This window comes from Leucoraja erinacea, chromosome 20, assembly GCF_028641065.1.
Source record: "Leucoraja erinacea ecotype New England chromosome 20, Leri_hhj_1, whole genome shotgun sequence".
Classification (NCBI taxonomy): Eukaryota; Metazoa; Chordata; class Chondrichthyes; order Rajiformes; family Rajidae; genus Leucoraja; species Leucoraja erinaceus.
The window spans coordinates 27278081-27297691 of record NC_073396.1 but is presented as its reverse complement, the minus strand read 5'-3'; the positions used below and the strand labels follow the sequence as shown (position 1 = coordinate 27297691).

At 45.0% G+C, this 19611-nt stretch overlaps 1 protein-coding gene across 2 annotated transcripts in view; it reads right to left on the bottom strand.

The window, feature by feature from the left end:
* Positions 1 to 286: 286 nt before the first annotated feature.
* The window catches only part of LOC129707004 (WW domain-binding protein 2-like), a 28604-nt gene continuing 9279 nt past the window's right edge, over positions 287 to 19611 (bottom strand). Inside the window, exons 4-11 of one of the 2 annotated variants that reach the window (XM_055651714.1) lie at positions 18782 to 18874; positions 15932 to 16087; positions 14594 to 14704; positions 10304 to 10393; positions 8044 to 8136; positions 2778 to 2864; positions 2285 to 2386; positions 287 to 526 (exon numbers count right to left, since the gene is read on the bottom strand). In XM_055651714.1, the coding sequence (XP_055507689.1) occupies positions 504 to 526; positions 2285 to 2386; positions 2778 to 2864; positions 8044 to 8136; positions 10304 to 10393; positions 14594 to 14704; positions 15932 to 16087; positions 18782 to 18874 (755 nt within the window). In that variant the 3' untranslated portion in view covers positions 287 to 503. The remainder of the gene's footprint in view (positions 527 to 2284; positions 2387 to 2777; positions 2865 to 8043; positions 8137 to 10303; positions 10394 to 14593; positions 14705 to 15931; positions 16088 to 18781; positions 18875 to 19611) is intronic. The other variant, XM_055651715.1, reaches the window with a different exon arrangement.

The following is a 19611-nucleotide window of genomic DNA, read 5'->3' as shown; positions in this document are numbered from 1 at the left end:
ACTCTGTGCATTTATCCTCTCATGAATTTGTACAGCTCTAAAAGACCACCCCTGCGCACCAGGAATAGAGTCCTAGCCTGCTCAACCCTCCCCATAGTTCAGGCTCTCGATTCCTCGTAACATCCTCATAAACCTTCTCTGCACCCTTTCCCATCTTGACAACATCTTTCCTGTAACATGGTGACCAAAACGGAACACAATACTCTAAACGTGGCCTCGCCAATGTCAAGGGCTTTCTGCTATTTTTCTATCTGCCTCTTTACCTCAAAGGTTCGAGGAATTAAGAAACCACACCAAAGATATCTGAGAAAGTGTGGACATTTATTAGTTGCCTTATTGTGTTGGAGTGTTGACTGATATGTCCAAGATCGGGAGGGACGTTGTGCCTCATGGTTTCTTCCATCTCACTCTCTTGCTGTCAAGCAATTATAAAGGACCATGCTACAGATACCTGTCTGCCATTAAGACCAGTAAGTAACATGATATGCAGATTCTGGCAACATCTACGTTTGTGCTCCAATTTTTCCTGTGAAGAAAAGACAGAAGCTAAGAAGCTCTTTAAATACAGAATTCATACTATTATAGTCAAACATCTCAATTTTGCATATTTTCATTCCATAGAAATGAATGTTCCAAAAATTACAAACTATATTTAGTGGAGATACATCGTGGAGACAGACCCATCAGCCCACTGAGTACATACAGATACAGGATAAAGAGAATAACGTTTAGTGCAAGATAAAGTCCAGTAAAATCCAATTAAAGATAGTCCGAGGATCTTCAATGAGATGGATGGTAACGGTATGCATTTTCACACTTCTGTACCTTTTTTCTGATGGGAAAGGGTAGAAGAGGGAGTGTCTAGGGTGAGACCCATCCTTGATTATGTTGCTGGCCTTGCCAAGGCAGCGTGATGTAGATAGAGTCAATGGAAGGGAGGTTGGTTTGCATGATGCTCTGGGCTGCGTCCACAATTCTCTACAATTTCTTGCGGTCTTGGAAGGAGCAGTTCCTAAACCATGTTGTGATAAATCTCAAAATATTGCTTTCCGTGACACATCAGTTTAATTTGGAGGGAGGTGTAGGGGACATGCCGAACCTCCTAAGCCCTTGAAGGAAGAAGAGGTTTTGGTGTGCTTTCTTGGGCAATTGCTTCGATATGGATCGTCCAGGACGAGTTGCTGGTGATATTTACTTCCCATTCTCTACACATTCAAGGCAATTTTACAGAGGCCAATTAAACTACAAACCCACATATCTTTGGACTGTGAGAGGAAACAGGAGCTTCTGGAAAAAATCCCCGTGATCACAGGGAAAATGTACAAACTACGGAGAAGATTTACGAGGAGTTTAAGAAGGAACTGCAGATGCTGGAGAATTGAAGGTACACAAAAAAGCTGGAGAAACTCAGCGGGTGCAGCAGCATTTATGGAGTGAAGGAAATAGGCAACGTTTCGGGCCGAACCCCTTCTTCAGACTGACCTTCAGACTTCAGTCTGAAGAAGGGTTTCGGCCCGAAACGTTGCCTATTTCCTTCGCTCCATAGATGCTGCTGCACCCGCTGAGTTTCTCCAGATTTACGAGGATGTTGCCAGGACTGGAGGCTCTGAACTATAGGGAGAGGTTGAGAAGGGTGGGACTCTATTCCTTAGAGCGCAGGAAGATGAGGGGTGCTCTTATAAAGGTGTATAAAATCACGAGAGGAATATATCAGGTAGATGCACACAGTCTCTTGGCCAGAGTAGATGAATCAAGGACCAGAGGACATAGGTTTAAGGTGAATGGGAAAAGATTTAAGAGGAATCTGAGGGGTAAATGTTTCCAACCGCATGCGGGTAGGACTAGTGTAGCTGAGACATGTTGGCCAGTGTGGGCAAGTTGGGCCAAAGGGCCTGTTTCCATGCTGTATCACTCTATGACTCTAAGTCCACACAGAGAACACCTGAGGTCAGAATCAATTCCGGGTCTCTGTGTTGTGACAGATCAGCTCTACCAGTTGTGAAAGTGTGCCACCTTGAGGGCCTGTCACACTTGGACGTCATTTGCGTGTCACGCAGGTGGTGCGCAAAGATTTTGTGAATCGCAAAATCCTGGGGGCGCTGCGCGCGACCACGTGTCACTGCCTAAGTCACCACGCACCATGCGCTCGTAATGCACGCCATGCACGCATCATGTGCGCGTCGTGACACCTAAATGATGTTGTGTAAATGACGCGCAAATGACACGCAAGTGGGACAGGCCCTTAAATCTGTTCTCCTGGTAATGAAAGAGAAAGTCATCTTACCTGTTGTGCTTGCAGAGGGAGTAACCTCATGGGGCTGGTTAATGACTGAATACCATGAAGGATTGTAATCTGGTGTGGACGTAGTGTATGGATCTAATTCACCTTGGAAATGAAAACAAATGAGAGTAAGCAATGTTGTCGTGTAAACCAATATCTTTCCCACTTCTGACAAACCAAACCATCTTAAAACAAGTTTGAATATCATGTATTGTTATTAGCAGGATTTCTTTCTAGCCAGTGCTATGTGTTGGGATTCCATGACTATTTTTCATTGACAACAATGAGGGAAAAAATGCTACTTTAAAAATGTTCTTAATCAATAGTTGCAATAATGTATTTAAGAGTAACATCTTTTGGAAACATGTTTAGGAAAACAGGATAAGTATAGCAGGCTTCCAAATGCTGGCAAATGGGCTTAGGTAAGATAAGTACTCACTGTATGTAAAAACAAGGAACTGGAGATGCTGGTTTACAATAAAGAAACACAAAGTACCTGGAGGACTATTCTGCGATACAATTCTGATTCTATGTGGTTGGTATTTTTCCATAGGACTCAGCAAAAAATCATTCAGCGATTTATCTAAATAATTATAAAACATCTCTTACCATTTGATGTAGAAAATATAGTTATCCTTGATTTACTTTAGACTTTAGACTCTAGAGATGCAGCGTGGAAACTGGCCCTTCGGCCTACCAAGTTTAGTAATCACCCCGGTTTTCTCCGAGTGCTCTGGTTTCCTCCCTCATTCCGAAGATGTACAGGGTTGTAGGTTAATTGGCTTCGGTAAAATTGTAAAATTGTCCGTAGTAGGTAGGATAGTGTTAGTGTACAGACTTTAGTTTAGTTTAGTGTCTTGTGTACCGAGGTACGGTGAAAAGCATTTGTTGCATGCTATCCTGTCAGTGGGTAGACTATACATGATTACAATCGAGCCATCCACAGTGTACAGATACATGACAAAGGAAATAACTTAAAGATAAAGTCAAGTAAAGATACTCCATGGGTCTCCAGTGCGGTAGATGGTAGCTCAGGACTGCTTTCTAATTATTGATAGGATTTTGCACTGAATGTTATTCCCTTTATCATGTATCTATACACAGTGGATGGCTCGATTGTAATCATGTATAATCATTCCACTGACTGGTTAGCACGTAACAAAAGCTTTTCTCTGTACCTCGGTACACATGACAATAAACTAAACCCAGTACACTAACACTCTCCTGCACACTAGGGACAATTTCACAATTTTACCGAAGCCAATTAACCTACAAACCTGTACGTCTTTGGAGTGTGGGAGGAAACGGGAGCACCCGGAGAAAACCCACATGCTCACAGGGAGAACGTACAAACTCCGTACAGACAGCACCTGTAGTTGGATTGAACCCGGGCCCCTGGCGCTGTAAGGCAGCAACTTTTCCGCTCTGCCACTGTGCTGCCCCTTTAGTCACATTACTTGTGACTATTAAAATAATAGGAAACTTTTTGGAAAGTTGCAAGGTCAGAGTTTTAAAATGGCAGGACCTTCCGCCCATCTGCCCACACCGACCAACATGTCCCATCCACACCAGTTCCACCTGCCCGCATTTGGCCCATACCCCTCTAAACCAGCGTTTCTCAACCTTTTTACCCTTGCGGAACCCTTGAAATAATTTTCATGTCTCAGGGAACCCCTACATAAAAATTATTACAAATCTTTATTAACCTCTTTCTTTCACTTTCATAAACTTAAAGTTCATAAGGCAAATGTAATATATTTTTCTGATAACTGGTTTAAGCAAAAATAATTTGTTGCATGGGATCCAGTGCATGGGACTGTACACAATTACAATCAAGCCTTCCACAGTGTACGGATGCAGGATAGAGGGTGTTAGGTTTAATGCAAGATAAAGTCCCATGGGGTGGATGAGAAGTCAGGACCGCTATCTAGTTGGTGAGAGGATGGTTCAAATCAAAAGGAATGAACAGTGTATTAATGGGGTGGCATGGTGGCACAGTGCTGGAGTTGCTGCCTTGCAGTGCCAGAGACCGTGTTTGATCCTAACTACGGGTGCTCTGTGTACGGAGTTTGTACATTCTCCCCGTGACCTGTTTGGGTTTACTCCCACACTCCAAAGAGATACAGGTTTTTAGGTTAATCGGAGCAAAGAGGTCCTTCTGCAGTTGTATAGGGCCCTAGTGAGACCACACCTGGAGTAGTGGTTTTGGTCTCCAAATTTGAGGAAGGACATTCTTGCTATTGAGGGAGTGCAGCGTAGGTTCACGAGGTTAATTCCCGAGATTGCGGGACTGTCATATGTTGAAAGGATGGAGCGACTGGGCTTGTATACATTGGAATTTAGAAGGATGCAAGGAAATCTTATTGATACATATAAGATTATTAAGGGATTGGAGACTCTAGAAGCAGGAAACATGTTGAGGGAGTCCAGAACCAGGGGCCAGGGAGTTTAAGAATAAGGGGTTGGCCATTTGGAACGGAGATGAGGAAAAACTTGCTCACCCAGAGAATTGTGAATCTGTCGAATTCTCTGACTCAGAAGGCAGTGGAGGTCGATTCTTTGGATGCTTTCAAGAGAGAGTTAGACGGAGTTCTTAAAGATAGCGGAGTCAAGGGATATGGGGAGAAGGCAGGAACGGGGTACTGATTGTGGATGATTAGCCATGATCACAGTGAATGGCTGTGTTGGCTCGAAGGGCCGAATGGCCTACTCCAGCACCTATTGTCTATTGTCTATAAAATTGAAAAATGATCCCTAGTGTGTGTAAGATAGTGCTAATGTGCGGGGATCACTGGTCTGCTCAGACACGTTGGGCCGAAGAACCTGTTTCCACCCCTAAACTAAACTAAACTAAACTAAACTAAACTAAACTAAACTAAACTAAACTAAACTAAACTAAACTAAACTAATGCATGCTCAAGACTTTACAGATTTGGTGCATGTGTGTAAATGTATGCAATGGTTCAATGGTGTTCATTCAGTGATGAAACTTAAAAACACAATAATAAGTTATCCCTGTCCCCCAATATCTGCTGATGTAAATATTGATCGACAAAGGATGAACATGTATCATCTGCTTTACAGCTATGTATATGCACTGTTGGAATGTGATGGAAATAAGGTTCAAGTCACATTGACCAGCCATTCATCGCACTCCGCCAGAGAACACACAGTGCTCTGAGGAGGACAAATCGATTTTTATTTGTCACTAATTATAAGATAAACTTCAGTATAATAGAACAGATTACAAACCTGTGACAGTGAAAGTGTAGCCAAAAAGTATTGTAAATAGGAGGGATTTTGGAGATAGTGGGGCCGTTTGTAACACTGCAAGGAATGGAGTCCTAGCCTGCTCAACCTCTCTCTGGAGCTCAGGCCCTCGAGTCCTGGCAACATCCTCGCAAATCTCTGCACCCCTTCCAGCTTGACAACGTCTTTCCTATAACACGGTGCCCAAAACTGAACACAATGCTCTAAAAGTAGCCTCAGCACGCCACTCACTCTGTAATAACCCAGACTGGGTGATCAAACCCGCCGACAAGGGACGTGCTGTGGTAGTCTGGCGCACTGATCTCTCTACAAGGCTGAGGCCACGCGCCAACTCTCAGACACCTCCTCCTACTTATCCTTGGCCATGACCCCACAGATGAGCACTAGGCCACTATCTCTAGAACCATCACTGACTTCATCAACTCTGGCTCCCTGCCCTCCCAAGCCTCCAAACCCATCGTTCCCCAGCCCCGCACGGCCCGATTTTACCTTCTCTCCCAAAATCCACAAACCTGAATGCCCTGGCAGACCCATTGTTTCTGCCTGTTCGTGTCCTACCGAACTTATTTCCACATTCATCCTATCCCCCCTGGTTAAATCCCTCCCTACCTATGTTCAAGACACCTCACACGCTCTTCGTCGACTCCAGGACTTCCATTTTCTAGGCCCCCATTCCCTCATCTTCACCATGGATGTCCAATCACTCTGCACCTCCATCCCCCACCAGGAGGGTCTCAAAGCCCTCTGTTTCTTCCTCGACCGGAGAACCAACCAATCCCCGTCTACTGATACTCTCCTCTGCCCCTCCTCCCTCACCAACATCAGTTGTTTTACATTATTGTTCGGCTTGCCTATTTACCTCAAAGGTTCGGGGAATTAGAAGTCGTGACCAAAATATCCGAGCAAGTGTGGACCTTTATATTATTGGCCTTGGTATGCTGGTGTAAATATCTTAGTTTGGAGTTGGAGAGAAAGTTTGGAATGCTACATTCAGAAGCCTCACACCTTCTCTGCTGTTTTGTGAAATAAGAATGATGCCTGGATTTGAGGGTACGAGCTGCAAGGGGTTGGACAACTTGGATTATATTCTCCGGAACACCGGAGATTGAGGGAAGAGCTGAAGAAGTATATAAAATTATGATAGGCATAATTAGGGGAGAGTCAGAAATAATTTTTTCGCAGGGTGGAAATGTCAAGAATGAGACGGCATTGATTTAGGATGATTTAACCATGTCCTTAATTAGTATCTTGCCCCATGTCCCTTGATTAGTAGAAGTGTCAGGGGTTATGGGGAGAAGGCAGGAGAATGGGGGTTGAGAGGGGAAGATAGAACAGCCATGATTGAATGGCGGTGTAGACTCGACGGGCTGAATGGCCTAAATCTGCTCCTATCACTCACTGTATGAACTTAACCCTGTACTCCTGTGTATCTACATGTGTTCGTTACTGAAGGAATGCTGCTGATGCCTGTAAAATTAAATTACTGACTGGAAAGATTTTAATTGTCTCGTGAGATTCCAACATGAAATGGACAAATGGTTCAGCAAGTATCAAAAGTTAACCTTAAATTTCACTTCACTTTAAGTCATACATTTTGTCTCATGGTATTGATTCGAGTTGGAAGTTATGTTTGACATAGAGAAATAGATCTTGCATTAGCCCATTATTGGAATGTATTACAGAGGCAAGGATATTACAATAATGGCTCATGTAGAGGTTACCTAAAATTAGAGAATTCAACGTTCATACAGATGGGTTGAAAGCTACCCATATGAAGTGCTGTTCCTCCAGTTTGCATGTGGCCTCACTCTGGCAATGGAGGAGGCCCAGGACAGAAAGGTCAGGTGCAAATGGGACAGGGAGTTAAAATGGTTAGCAACCAAAAGATCTAGTAGGCATTGGTGAAGTGAGCACAAGTGTTCAGCCAAACATTCACCGAGTCTACGCTTGGTCTCGCCGATTAAATGTCCCCATATTTGACTTTAGACTTACTTTACTTTCGACTTTAGAGATACAGCGTGGAAACAGGCCCTTCAGCCACTGAGTGCGCCGACCAGCAATCGCCCTGTACTCTGGCACTATCCTGCACACTAGGGACAATTTACAATTTACGGAAGACAATTAACCTACAGACTTGTACGTCTTTGGAATATGGGAGGAAACCAGAGCACCCAGAGAAAACCCATTTGGTCACGGGGAGAACTTGCAAACTCCATATAGACAGCACCTGTAGTCAGGATCAAACACGGGTCTCTTGCGCTATAAGGCAGCAAATCTATCGCTGCACTACCGTGCCAACCTGAATAGATGGTGTGCAGGTAAAGGCATGTAGTGACTATTGTGGACATGTTTGTTCGTGAGGGGAATCCGATATGGACACTGTAGTGGGCAATGTCAGATTGTCAGTGATCCTTAACCAATTAATATATTAAGGATTAAAAATCCTGGTGTACAGTGAGTTCAAAGGAATAAAACTTGGCGGGTTTACTTACCTCCTGTTGGTGCTGTTGGGTTTAATGGAGCCGTAAACTGAGAGTTCTGTTGATTAAACAGTGGCGATGAATCACTACTAAACGTCTGAGGAACTAAGGGAAAGAAAATCAACTCTCAGGTGAATAAATAAAGATGGAGTTTCAGATCAGCCCATTGTTATCTGCGCCAAGGAACAATGAAATGCCTTGTTCACAAGAAGCCCTCAGAGTAAACAGTGCACATCCAGTCATGATAAATACAACAATAAATACATTGGTGATTGTAATGGGCCTGTCCCACTTAGGCAAGTTTTCAGCGGGACTGTCAAGTTGCCGGCAGTCGCCTGAAAAACTGGGAACTGGAACGGCAACTGTCAGAATGGAACACACACGCACGCACGCACGCACGCACGCACGCACACACATCGCAGAGGCGGGGGCCAGAGCAAGTGGGGGGAGCGCTGTCTGAAATGCACAGACGGTTCAAAGCCAAGGTGATACAGACACACACCGCGATGAACAGGAAGGTTGGCGCTGTAATTAAGACGTCTAAAGCACAGTGTACGGTAAGTCCTTTAAAAGAGGGAGGGAGGGGGAGAGAAGGAGGGGGGAGAAGGAGTGGAGACAATTTTTAAGAAACCAGACAACTTTTAATAAGCCAGAGATACACGGCTGTGAAGTTCAGCGGACATTTAACATTACCGTTCGGTTATCCTTGGTTCTGAAAACTCGTGCTTATGTTTTTTCCCCCCAAAGAGCCAATGAAAATGACCGGTCAGCAAAGGCGATGAACTAAAACTACCTACGACTACCTCGACTACCTCCAACTACATGGCGACCCCACTACAACTGCACCTACGACTACAGGATTGTTGATTATCTCCATGGCGACCAATTTGTGGTCGCAAAAATGTTTTCAACATGTTGAAAAATTTGCGGCGACCATACTGAGGCCGCGACTAATTCCCAGAATGCGGGAACTCCTCGCGTCCATGAAGGAAACTCACCAGAGACCACCAGCGAACATGTGGCGGGCGTTTAGTCTCCTGCACTTGCCTAAAAAGACGCCTAAGTGGGACAGGCCCATAAAACAGCACAATCGTGCAACATTGTTGTGCAATTCAATAAAATGCGAAAAAAAACCCGCTAAGTACAACAGCAAAATAACCAAATGAGGTAGAGTTGACTCAGATGGTGGTGGGTGTATGGAACGAGCTGCCAGAGGAGGTGGTTGAGGCAGGTACTGTAACAACGTTTAAAAGACACTTGGATGGGCCATGGATAGGAAAGGTTTAGAGGGTGTGAGGATGCCGCTTCCCGAAGGGCCGCTCTGATCACCATCACCGGCAGGCAGGCCAGGCAGGCCAGGAGAATGCCAATGCAAGCACCACAAACAACGCCTGGCTGCTGGAAGACAGCAGCGCCCTGGCCAGAGTCCAAGGAGAAACAGCCATGTCCAATTAGCTGTTATTGCATCAACTCACCTGCACCTTGTCAGCCCTGATCCTTATAAACCAAGGGATTTCCTGCCAGAGGAGGAAGAGAGAGGCACAGAAAGGGAGAGACAGTGGCAGACTTCCTACTAACTGGGCCTCCTTTCGCAAGCTTGGAAGAAGGCTAAGCTGCCAGGCCAGGCCTGAGACCACCAGCGCCTCCTCTTGAGGCTGGAGTGAACTGCCGGGACAAGCCTGAGACTGCCTCCACCAGCTGTTGGGACAAGCCCAAGTCCGTCAGCGCCTCCTTACTGACGTTGAGGGACTTCGCCTCCATGTGGACCCGTGTCTTCTTGTCACTACCTTCCTTCACTATAAATGAACCATATCACATGAGTCCACCCTACCATGAGTGTGTCAGTGTAATCAATGTTCACCCAGCATCATCTCCAATGCCACAAGGGCTTGGGCCAAATGCAGGCAAATGGGACAAGCTGAGATGGGGCATTTTGGTCAGCACTGTCATGTTGGGCCGAAGGGCCTGTCTCCACGCTCTATGACAAAGGTTCTTAAAGGTCTTTGAGCCCCTTTAGGGAGCTACCCTAGTAGAGTGTTGGCCTTCTGCTATGCACCAGCCAATATCCTTTAAATAGATGATCTGATCGTGGAGTCTCGATCACAACGCTGCCAGTTAATACAAAGGACATATTTCCAACATTGCAAGTTACCATACTTCAATCAGGCACCATACAAATGCAATTTTGTTTTTGTCCATCTCATCCACTTGTTTCCATCTCCTTCTCTTTCTGCCTCAGACGTCCAGTAAATAAACGAGGATCGCTTCCTACCTGCCATTCTGGTGGTTGAGACTGGAGGAGGATACTGTGCATATCCAGGGAAAGCAGGTGATGTGAAACTCGCACTCATCGGAGGCATGCCTGGGTAGAAAACAGAGTTAGCCCACATCATTTCATTTGAACTACTAATGATACACATGGTACACTGCAAGAGTTTTAATAGAGGAAAAACTGATTGTTTCAAAATAATAACCAAGAGGGGCATATTTAAAAGATCAAGAGGGAAGATGCTGGGCGGTGCGGTGGCGTAGTGGAACATGTTTCATTGTACATGTATCTCATCGTGCCAATGACAATAAACTCATCGAGTCGAGGTCATATTTAGAAACAACTGATTGTTTCAGACATTCAGATGATAAATATTGTAGATTTCACACATTTAGAGGATGAATAATGTATCATCAGTCTGAGCACAATATGGCCACCTTGCTCAACACTTAATACATTAAATCCAGTATATTTACTTAAAATTACATAATTTACCCTCCTTATCACCGGCCTGTCAGAGAATCCTTTTGTATTATCAGTCAAAGCTGCGTTTGATCTCCAGACTCCGAGATGAAAGCAGGGTCCAAACGCATTGCATTGCCCTCTGCCCCGTGAGTTTACATTATAATGTTGGAGTAGAGAAATGTGAGTGACCACATTTAGTGCCTTAGGGAAAAGTAAAGCCCTGTCAGCTAATGAAATGCTTTTGGAACTGCTGGAGTGGAGCAGATAATTTGGGCTAGACAAGCTCCTAAAGATGTAAAAGGCAACTAAACAATTTTATTATTTGAGTGTTAAATGTTGGTCTTCAAGGACAGCTTGCTAGCTCCTCCAGTGATTCTCTGCAATTCATTTGAGAGAGAACACTGCATCTTGGATTACTGTCCTTTCCAAATCAATCCAAGAATAAATATTTTGGGTCTGAAGAAGGATCTCGACCCGACACATCACCCATTCACCTCCAGAGATGCTGCCTGCCCCGCTGAGTTACTCCAGCATTGTGTGTCTATCTTCGGTTTAAACCAGCATCTGCAGTCCCTTACTGCGCATACTGTCAATATTTTATAATCTTGTTTGAAATTATTCCTGATCCTGAAGGAGTTGCTGCCTTGTTTACTGCCCTGCACTTTACCACCTTGTTTATGGTGGGGAAGATTGCATGTGTCTAAGCTGCATTGGTGGGTGGGGGAGGGGAGAGGAAAGGAAGGTGATGAAAGAAAGTTCAGTGGACAGAATGGGCAGGAGCACGGCAGGGAGCAAGGAAGGACTGTTGGATTACATTGCATTTACTTTAATGTAAGAAGCGTTAAGAGTAAGGTGGATGAACTCAGGGGTGGATAGGGACATGCGACTGGAACATTGCAGCTGTCACTGAAACCAGGCTGGGGAGGGACAGGAGCAGAAGCTTCACGCTCCAGGTGACATTGGAGAGATGGAGGTGGGGGTAAACGAGGAGGGGGTGTTGCGTTATTGATCAAGGGGAATGCCATGGCAGTAGTCCGAGATGATATTACCATGACATCCAGTGAGTCTATATGGGTGGAGTTGAGAAACAAAAAGGGGTTGATCACCTTGTTGGAACTTTACTATAGACCCCCAAATAATCAACGGGAATTAGAAGAACAACTATACCAGGAGATTGCAGGCAGCTGCAAGATTAATAAGATTGTCATAGTAGAGGGTTTTAACTTTCCCAATATAGAGAGGGATTGTAATAGTACCAAGGGCTTAGATGGGGTGGAATTTGTCAAATGTGTTCGGGAACATTTCCCCAGGCAATATGTAGAGGGCCCTACAAGAGAGAGGGCAAAGCTTGATCTAGATGGGCAAAGTCCTCAATGAGTATTTCTCCTCTGTTTTAACCACAGAGAAAGACATGAAGACTGGGGAACTTGGGACAGTTAATGGCGATTGGGAAGGGCAAGTGACTGAAGTGTCCATGGGAAAGCCTTTTGACACCAGCAACCACACTTCTATGAGCTTTAAAATAGTTATGGACAAAGGCAGGGCGGGCCCGCAAGTTAAAGTTCTGAATTGGGGCAATGCTAACTTTGATGGTAGAGACATGAACTTGTTAAAGTTGATTGAAGTTGGTTGTTTTTGGGCAAAGGAATGTCTGGAATGTGGGATACCTTTAAAAGATTGACGACAAGGGTTCAGGGCATGCATGCTCCTGTTAGAGTGAAATACATGACAGGTGGGAGTATGGAAGTTCGGACAATGAGGCTCTGGTCAGGCAAAAAAGAAGGAGTCATGGGACAGGTATCGGCAGCTGGGATCAAGTATATCGCTGGAGGAGTTTCCATAACTGAGGAGCATTCTTAAGAAGGAAATAAGGAGGACAAAATGGGGGCAGGAGCTGGCTTTGGCAGGTAAAATTAAAGTAAAATCCAAAAAAATCTTATATACATTAAAGGAAGGTAGGTAACTAGAGAGAGAAGTGGGTCCCTCAGAAACCAAAGCGGTCATCTCTGTGTGGAACCACAGGAAGATGGGCAAGGTCCTCAATGAATATTTCTCCTCTGTTTTTACCCTGGAGAAAGACATGAAGACTGAGGAACTTGGGACAGTTAATGGAGATTAACTGGTGGTCGAGAGGGCCCTCGGTACAATGGCCTACATCAGTCAGTGTGCTGAGTATAGCAGTCGGGATGTTATATAACATTTGTACAAGGTATTGCTGAGGCTGCATTTGGAGTATTATATTCAGTTTTGGTCACCCTGCTATAAAAGGGATGTTGTTAAGCTGGAAAGAGTTCAGAGAAGATTTATGAGGATGTTGCCACAACTTGGGGACCTGAGAGGTTGAACAGGCTAGGACTTTACACGCAGGGTGATCTTATAGGAATGTATAGGGTCATGAGAGGAATAGATTATTTTTAAATTCAATTTCAATTTTATTTTTAATATGTTTATTATTTATTTATTATTATTTTTTTTTTTTAATGATGATTTATTTTTTATTTTTTATGACACTGCCTGTAAGGGAAATTCATTTCGTTGTCTCAAATTGTGACAATGACAATAAATTTGAATACAATACAATACAATACAATACAATACAATACAATAGATTAGGTGAATGCACAGAGTCTTTTACCCAGAGTAGGGCCATCAAGAACCAGAAGGCATAGGTTTAAAGTGAGAGGAGAAAGATTTAATACGAATCTGAGATGCAACTTTTTCACACAAAGGGTGGTGGGTGTACGGAACAAACTGCCAGAAGAGGTGGTTGAGGCAGGAACCATGACAATATTTAGAAGTCATTTGGACAGGTACGGGGATAGGAAAGGTTCAGGGTTTCAAGGTTATTAGCCAGTTTATTGTCACATGTACCAATTAAGTTACAGTGAAATTGGAATTAGATGGATATGTGCCAAACATGAACATGTGGGACTAGTGTAAATGGAGCATTTTGGTTGGCATGGGCAAGTTGGGCTGAAGGGGCTGTTTTCGTGCTGTATGACTCTATGATGCTATGACTATGACTGTAGACTGACTCTGTGTGGATTGTGCTCCTGATAGGGTCATCCTTGTAGGGCAGGTCAGGTGGGTGGGGGGCCTGACAAAACGCGGCTAAGCACAATAGGCGGAGGTTGGTGGTTGACCATCATGTGGACCACCACAATGGCTGAGAAGTCAAGAAAGTCCATGGCAAGCAGAAACTCCCAACCGTCCTGGCGTCCATGCCTGGGTCTGTCGCTGCCCAAACCGCGTGTCGGCTGCCCATGCACCCGTCTCCCCACAGTAAGAGATGTCACTCAGAGGTGTCCACCTAGAGGGACACACCATAAAGTCTGTGGTAGCAGTATTGGCCTCTTCAGCCATCTTACGACCCAGAGCAAGGAGCCACCGGCAGGACAGTCAAGCTTGACTTTGAGTGATCGCCAATGGCGACCATGATGATTTGGCAAGTTTTTCTCGTGAGAGAAACGTTCCAGTGAATGACCAGCGAGCCGCGTGGAGCCAAACAACTGGCGGGGTGGGCCACTGGGAGCAACCCGGCGTGGGGGCACTGAGTACAAAGAGAGACTGGGTGTGGGGGGGAGGGGTGGGGGACACTGAGAACAAAGAGGGACCCCGCGGGGCATGTCCAGTGGCAGAGAAGACCGTACTAAGAACCTTTGAAACTGGTCAGCACCAGAAACGTGGCGACTCCTTGTGTACAGCCCGGGTGAGGTCCACTGTATGATTTAACATAGATTGTACGCAAGAACAAAGCATTTCACTGTACCTCGGTACATGTGACAATCAAGCATCATTGAATCATTGAGGAGAACACAGATTTCTTACCTGGTTGTCCAAATGGAGGAAAGTTTGGCGGGGTTTGCATGGAGTTATAGTACATCGGAGGTGGATATCCATAACCACCATACATGGGAGAAGTTGGCATATAATAACCACCTGTAGCAAATAAATCATTCCATTGATTCAGGGCATAGAGCAAATATTGGTCTGAAAACTAGCACATACTGTAAGCCTCGTCTGCCACTGTCAGTAAATTTAGTTTTGTTAGTTATTGTCAAGTGTACCGAGGTACAGTGAAAAGATGTTCCTTGTTTGCTGTCCAGTCAGCAAAAAGACTATCCATGATTACAATGAAGTCGTCCACAGTGTACAGATAGATGCAAAGAGCTGGAGCGTGGGAGGAAAGCAGAGCACCTGGAGAAAACCCACGTGGTCACAGGGAGAAGGTACAAACTCTGTACAGACAGCACCCGTGGTCAGGATCGAACCCGAGTCTCTAGTGCTGTAAGTCGACAACTCTACCGCTGCGCCACTGTACCGCCCTTCAAGTTCAAGTGAAGGACGAGATCTGTAAAGTTGGCCCTTTTAGACAAAACTAAACTACGGGTAGGAACAATGATGGAGCAGGTTCTGTTGGCCATCCTGATTTTGATCTTTGGTGCTGTCTGTGTGGAGCTTCCATGTCATTCCTGTGACAGCGTGGTTTTTCTTTGGGTGATCTGGTTTCCTCCCACACATGTTGTAGAACAATCAGGGTTTGGTGGGCTCATGATAGGGATTGGTCAGCTTGGGCAGCTTATACTGCAGTGGCATGAATATTGTCTTAGCCAACATCAATCCCTCCCCCTTCCCAGTTCTCTGACCAGTCTGACTGTCCCCGATTACATTTTATCTCTGTTTGCTTTGTTGTCACCTTCTACTAGCTAACAATGATCCAGATATTCCACATGTGTTCCTTGCGCTCATCTCTTTTGATGGATGTCTCATTTTCACACCTTACCCTTCCTTATCTCCGTGTCACCCTCTTCCCCCGACTCTCAGTCTGAAGAAGGGTCTCAACCCGAATCGTCACCCATTCCTTCTATCTAGAGATGCTGCCTGTCCCGCTGAGCTACTCCAGCCTTTGATGTCTATCTTTGGATCTGGAGATGGGGAACGGGATTGATAGAATCGGTTTGAGACTTAGCATCGAGTCAAGATTAGCTTCCTCCCATGATGTATGGAATTATGAAAAATGAAGCAAAATATGAGAAGGTCATTGTAGAGTTATTTTGGGTGGGGGTAGTGTCTGGAGAATAACCAATGATATATTCTGCAAAATAATCTAATCTATATAATTCTAGATTTCAGTAACGGAAATATGTAACAAAAAAATAACACTACCTTGTGGAGGAGGTGATGCAGGAACATATGCATAACTTCTGCTCTCATTTACAACTGGACCAGCAGATCTAAGGAAGCTTTGGTTTCTCACTGGTATAACACGAATCGTTTCATAAACGTACACCACAGGACCGTAAGGTGCAACGTTTCTAGATGCTGTAAGGACAAATTAAAATTGAAATCAACAGCGTGATTATATAATTAAACACCGTATCAAAATGCTATGGGACAACATTTTAGAGTAAAATATTCCCTCAAGTTTCATGGCGTCTCATGAAGTTGATATATATATATATATATATATATATTTATTTATATATCGGCGAGACCAAGCGCAAACTGGGTGATCGTTTCGCTGAACACCTACGCCTTGACCGACACGGTCCCCCAGTAGCTAAACATTTTAACTCCCCTACCCATTACACTGCTGCCTTTCTGTCCTGGGCCTCCTCCACTGACAGAGAGGCCACACGCAAATTGGAGGAACAACACCCCATATTTCGCTTACAACCCAGCGGTATAAATTTAATATCTCTAATATCAAGTAACTCTTGCATTCCTTCCCTGTCTGCCCCTCCCCCACCCTAGTTGTCCTGCTAGTTGCACTGTTCGTATCCCTTTGTTCTCACCTCTTCACCAGCCAACAATGGGCCATTGTGGGCTCCACCTTTCCTGAGTCATCGGTGCCGGCTCTGATTTGTTCTGAATCTTTACACATCTCTAGTTTCCCTCTCCCCTGACTCTCAGTCTGAAGAAGGGTCTCGACCTGAAACCTCACCTATTCATTTTCTCCAGCAATGCTGCCTGTCCTGCTGAGTTACTCCAGCATTTTGTGTCCATCATGAAGTTTGTGTTTTACTTTCTTAAAAATGGCAATATCCAGTTTTGGGGAGCATTTGAGATAAAATGTGTTTATCTTTATAACTTTGAACAACTGGATATTCTTAGAATCATAGAGTCATAGAGTGATGCAGTGTGGAAACCGCCCCTTCAGCCCAACTTGCCCACACCGGCCAACAATGTCCAAGCTATTCGTCCCACCTGCCTGCGCTTGGTCCATATCCCTCCAAACCTGTCTTATCCATGTACCTGTGTAACTGTTTCTTAAACATTGGGATAGTCCCAACCTCAACTGTCTCCTCTGGCAGCTTGTGCCATACACTCACCACCCTTTGTGTGAAAAGGTTACCCCTCAGAATCCTATTAAATCTTTTCCACTTCATATGAACCTATGTCCTCTGGTCCTCGATTCCCCTACTATGGGCAAGGGATTCTGTGCATCTATCTACCCGATCTATTCCTTTCATGATTTTGTACACCTCTATAAGATCACCCCTCATCCTCCTGCACTCCAAGGAATATAGACCCAGCCTATTCAACCTCTCCCTATAGCTTAGACCTTCTAGTCCTGGAAGTATCCTTGTAAATCTTCTCTAATCTCTTTCAAACTTGACAATATCTTTGGTGCCCAGAACTGAACACAATACTCTAAATGCGGTCTCACCAATGTCTTATACAACTGCAACATGACCTCCCAACTTCTATACTCAATACTCTGACTGATGAAGGGCAATGTGCCAAAAGCCTTTTTGACCACCTTATCTACCTGCGACTCGAACTTCAAGGAACCATGCATTTGCACTCCTAAATCCCTCTGCTCTACAACTCTCCCCAGAGGCCTACCATTCAATGTGTAGGTCCTGCCCTTGTTAGACGTCCCAAATGCAACACCTCACACTTCTCTTGCGTACTTAGTAGATCAGTCTCGGCACAGTCATGAGTATAATGGTATGTGGTTAAGTGACTGGGCTAGGATCCTGATTCCTGGACCACTGACGTGCGGATATGAGATTGAATTACACCATGGGAGATATGGGATAGCAGAGCTGCTGCCTCACAGCGCCAGAGACATGGGTTTGATCCAGAGCTTTGATGCTGTCTGTGTAGAGTTTGTACATTCTCCTTGAGACCGCGTGGGTTTCCTTCCACATCGCGAGGATGTGTGGGGACTGTGGGTTAATTGGCCTCTATACATCCTCCTTAGTGTGTAGAGAGTGGATGAGAAAGTGGGATAACATAGGACCAGTTTGAATGGGCGATCGATGGTCAGCATGGACTCGATGGGCCGAAGGGCCTCTCCATACTGTATCTTTCAATTGAATTCAAGTTGAAGTAAATGGGAATTAAAAGGCTAGAGTCAATGTTGTTTGGAAAGCTGCTGTTCTGGCCTCATGTGTTTCACAGGATCTTCTCCCTAGCTGCTGGGGACAATATGTGAGACAGGACGTTTCATTGTGGCCTTTCGTTTTTTTGTAGGATACTATGCCTGGGAAATGCTGTGGGGAAATTTTTGCCGTGTTAGTGGTGCTGAACGAAAGGAGATTGTTGGTGGGTGGAAGTGGGAAAACATCTACAAATATTTCATAGCACGAAGAGCACAGTTGTAACGAACAAGGCCAGTCGAATGATTCAGATGTAACCATTGTCAAAAGCAACCCATTCCACGTCATACCCTTGAGGGACTTTAGATGTTACTATTTAGAGATACAGCGCGGAATAAGGCCCGCGTCCTACTGAGACTGCGCCGACTAATGATCACCCCGTACACTAGCACTATCTTACACACTAGGGACAATTTTACATTTTTACCAAAGCCAATTGTCCTACAAACCTGTATATCTTTGGTATGTGGGAGGGAAATAACCCCCCCAGGGAGAATGTACAAACTGGGTACAGACAGCACCCGTGGTCAAGGATCAAACCCGGGTCTGGCACAATAAGGCAGCAACTTTGCACCTGCATCACTGTGCCGCCACTGAGCCGGACATCAGTATCTTTCCCATTGCCTACCGGGATTGGCTACTTGGACAACCGTCTTGGCAAAATCAACCGCTCCTCCAGAGTAGAACGTCAGTCTGAATGTCGCTTGTCCTTCCCAGCCACCTGGTTGGAAAACAAAACTGTGAGAAATGGTACGTAGCGCACAGCTCAATTAAGAGAAATCACCGGTGGTTCTTTCCAACAGTTTCAAATGCCCGTGGCTTGCACAGCCTGCAGTTTTTAGTTAGATTACAAACTGTTAACAAAAGGACACATGTTGCTGGAGTAACTCAGTGGGTCAGGCAGCACCACTGGAGAGCATGGATGGGTGACATTCGGGGTTGAGATCCTTCTTCAGACATGGAAGGTTCTCCACCTATCCATGTTCTCCAGAGATGCTGCCTGGCCTATTGAGTTACTCAAGCTCTTTGTATCCTTTTGTGTGTTCACCAGCATCTGCTGGTCTTTGTTTCTACGCATTACAAACTGACCATGCATATCCTATGGCTGACCATGCATATCCTATACTGAAATAACTGTTGGCGTATGATGAACATTTCCTTTGCTAGGCATTGCATTCACGCACAGTGTCAACGCTTTTTTCCAATACTGTTTGAACTTTCCACAAGATGAGGAACTCGATCATGAGGTGGAAGACCAGCTATGACTGGCCATGACCTTCGACCTGTGCGACCTTCCCTCTCCCGTGTCGGGTCATTATGGATATCCATCTCCGACGCACTGTTTCCATGTAACCCCTTCCCAACTTTATCCCAGTTGGACAACCAGGTAAGAATTCGGTGTTAAACTGACCATTGACTGGGTCTTTTCTCTCGCAAGAAGCACGTGCCAAATCATTA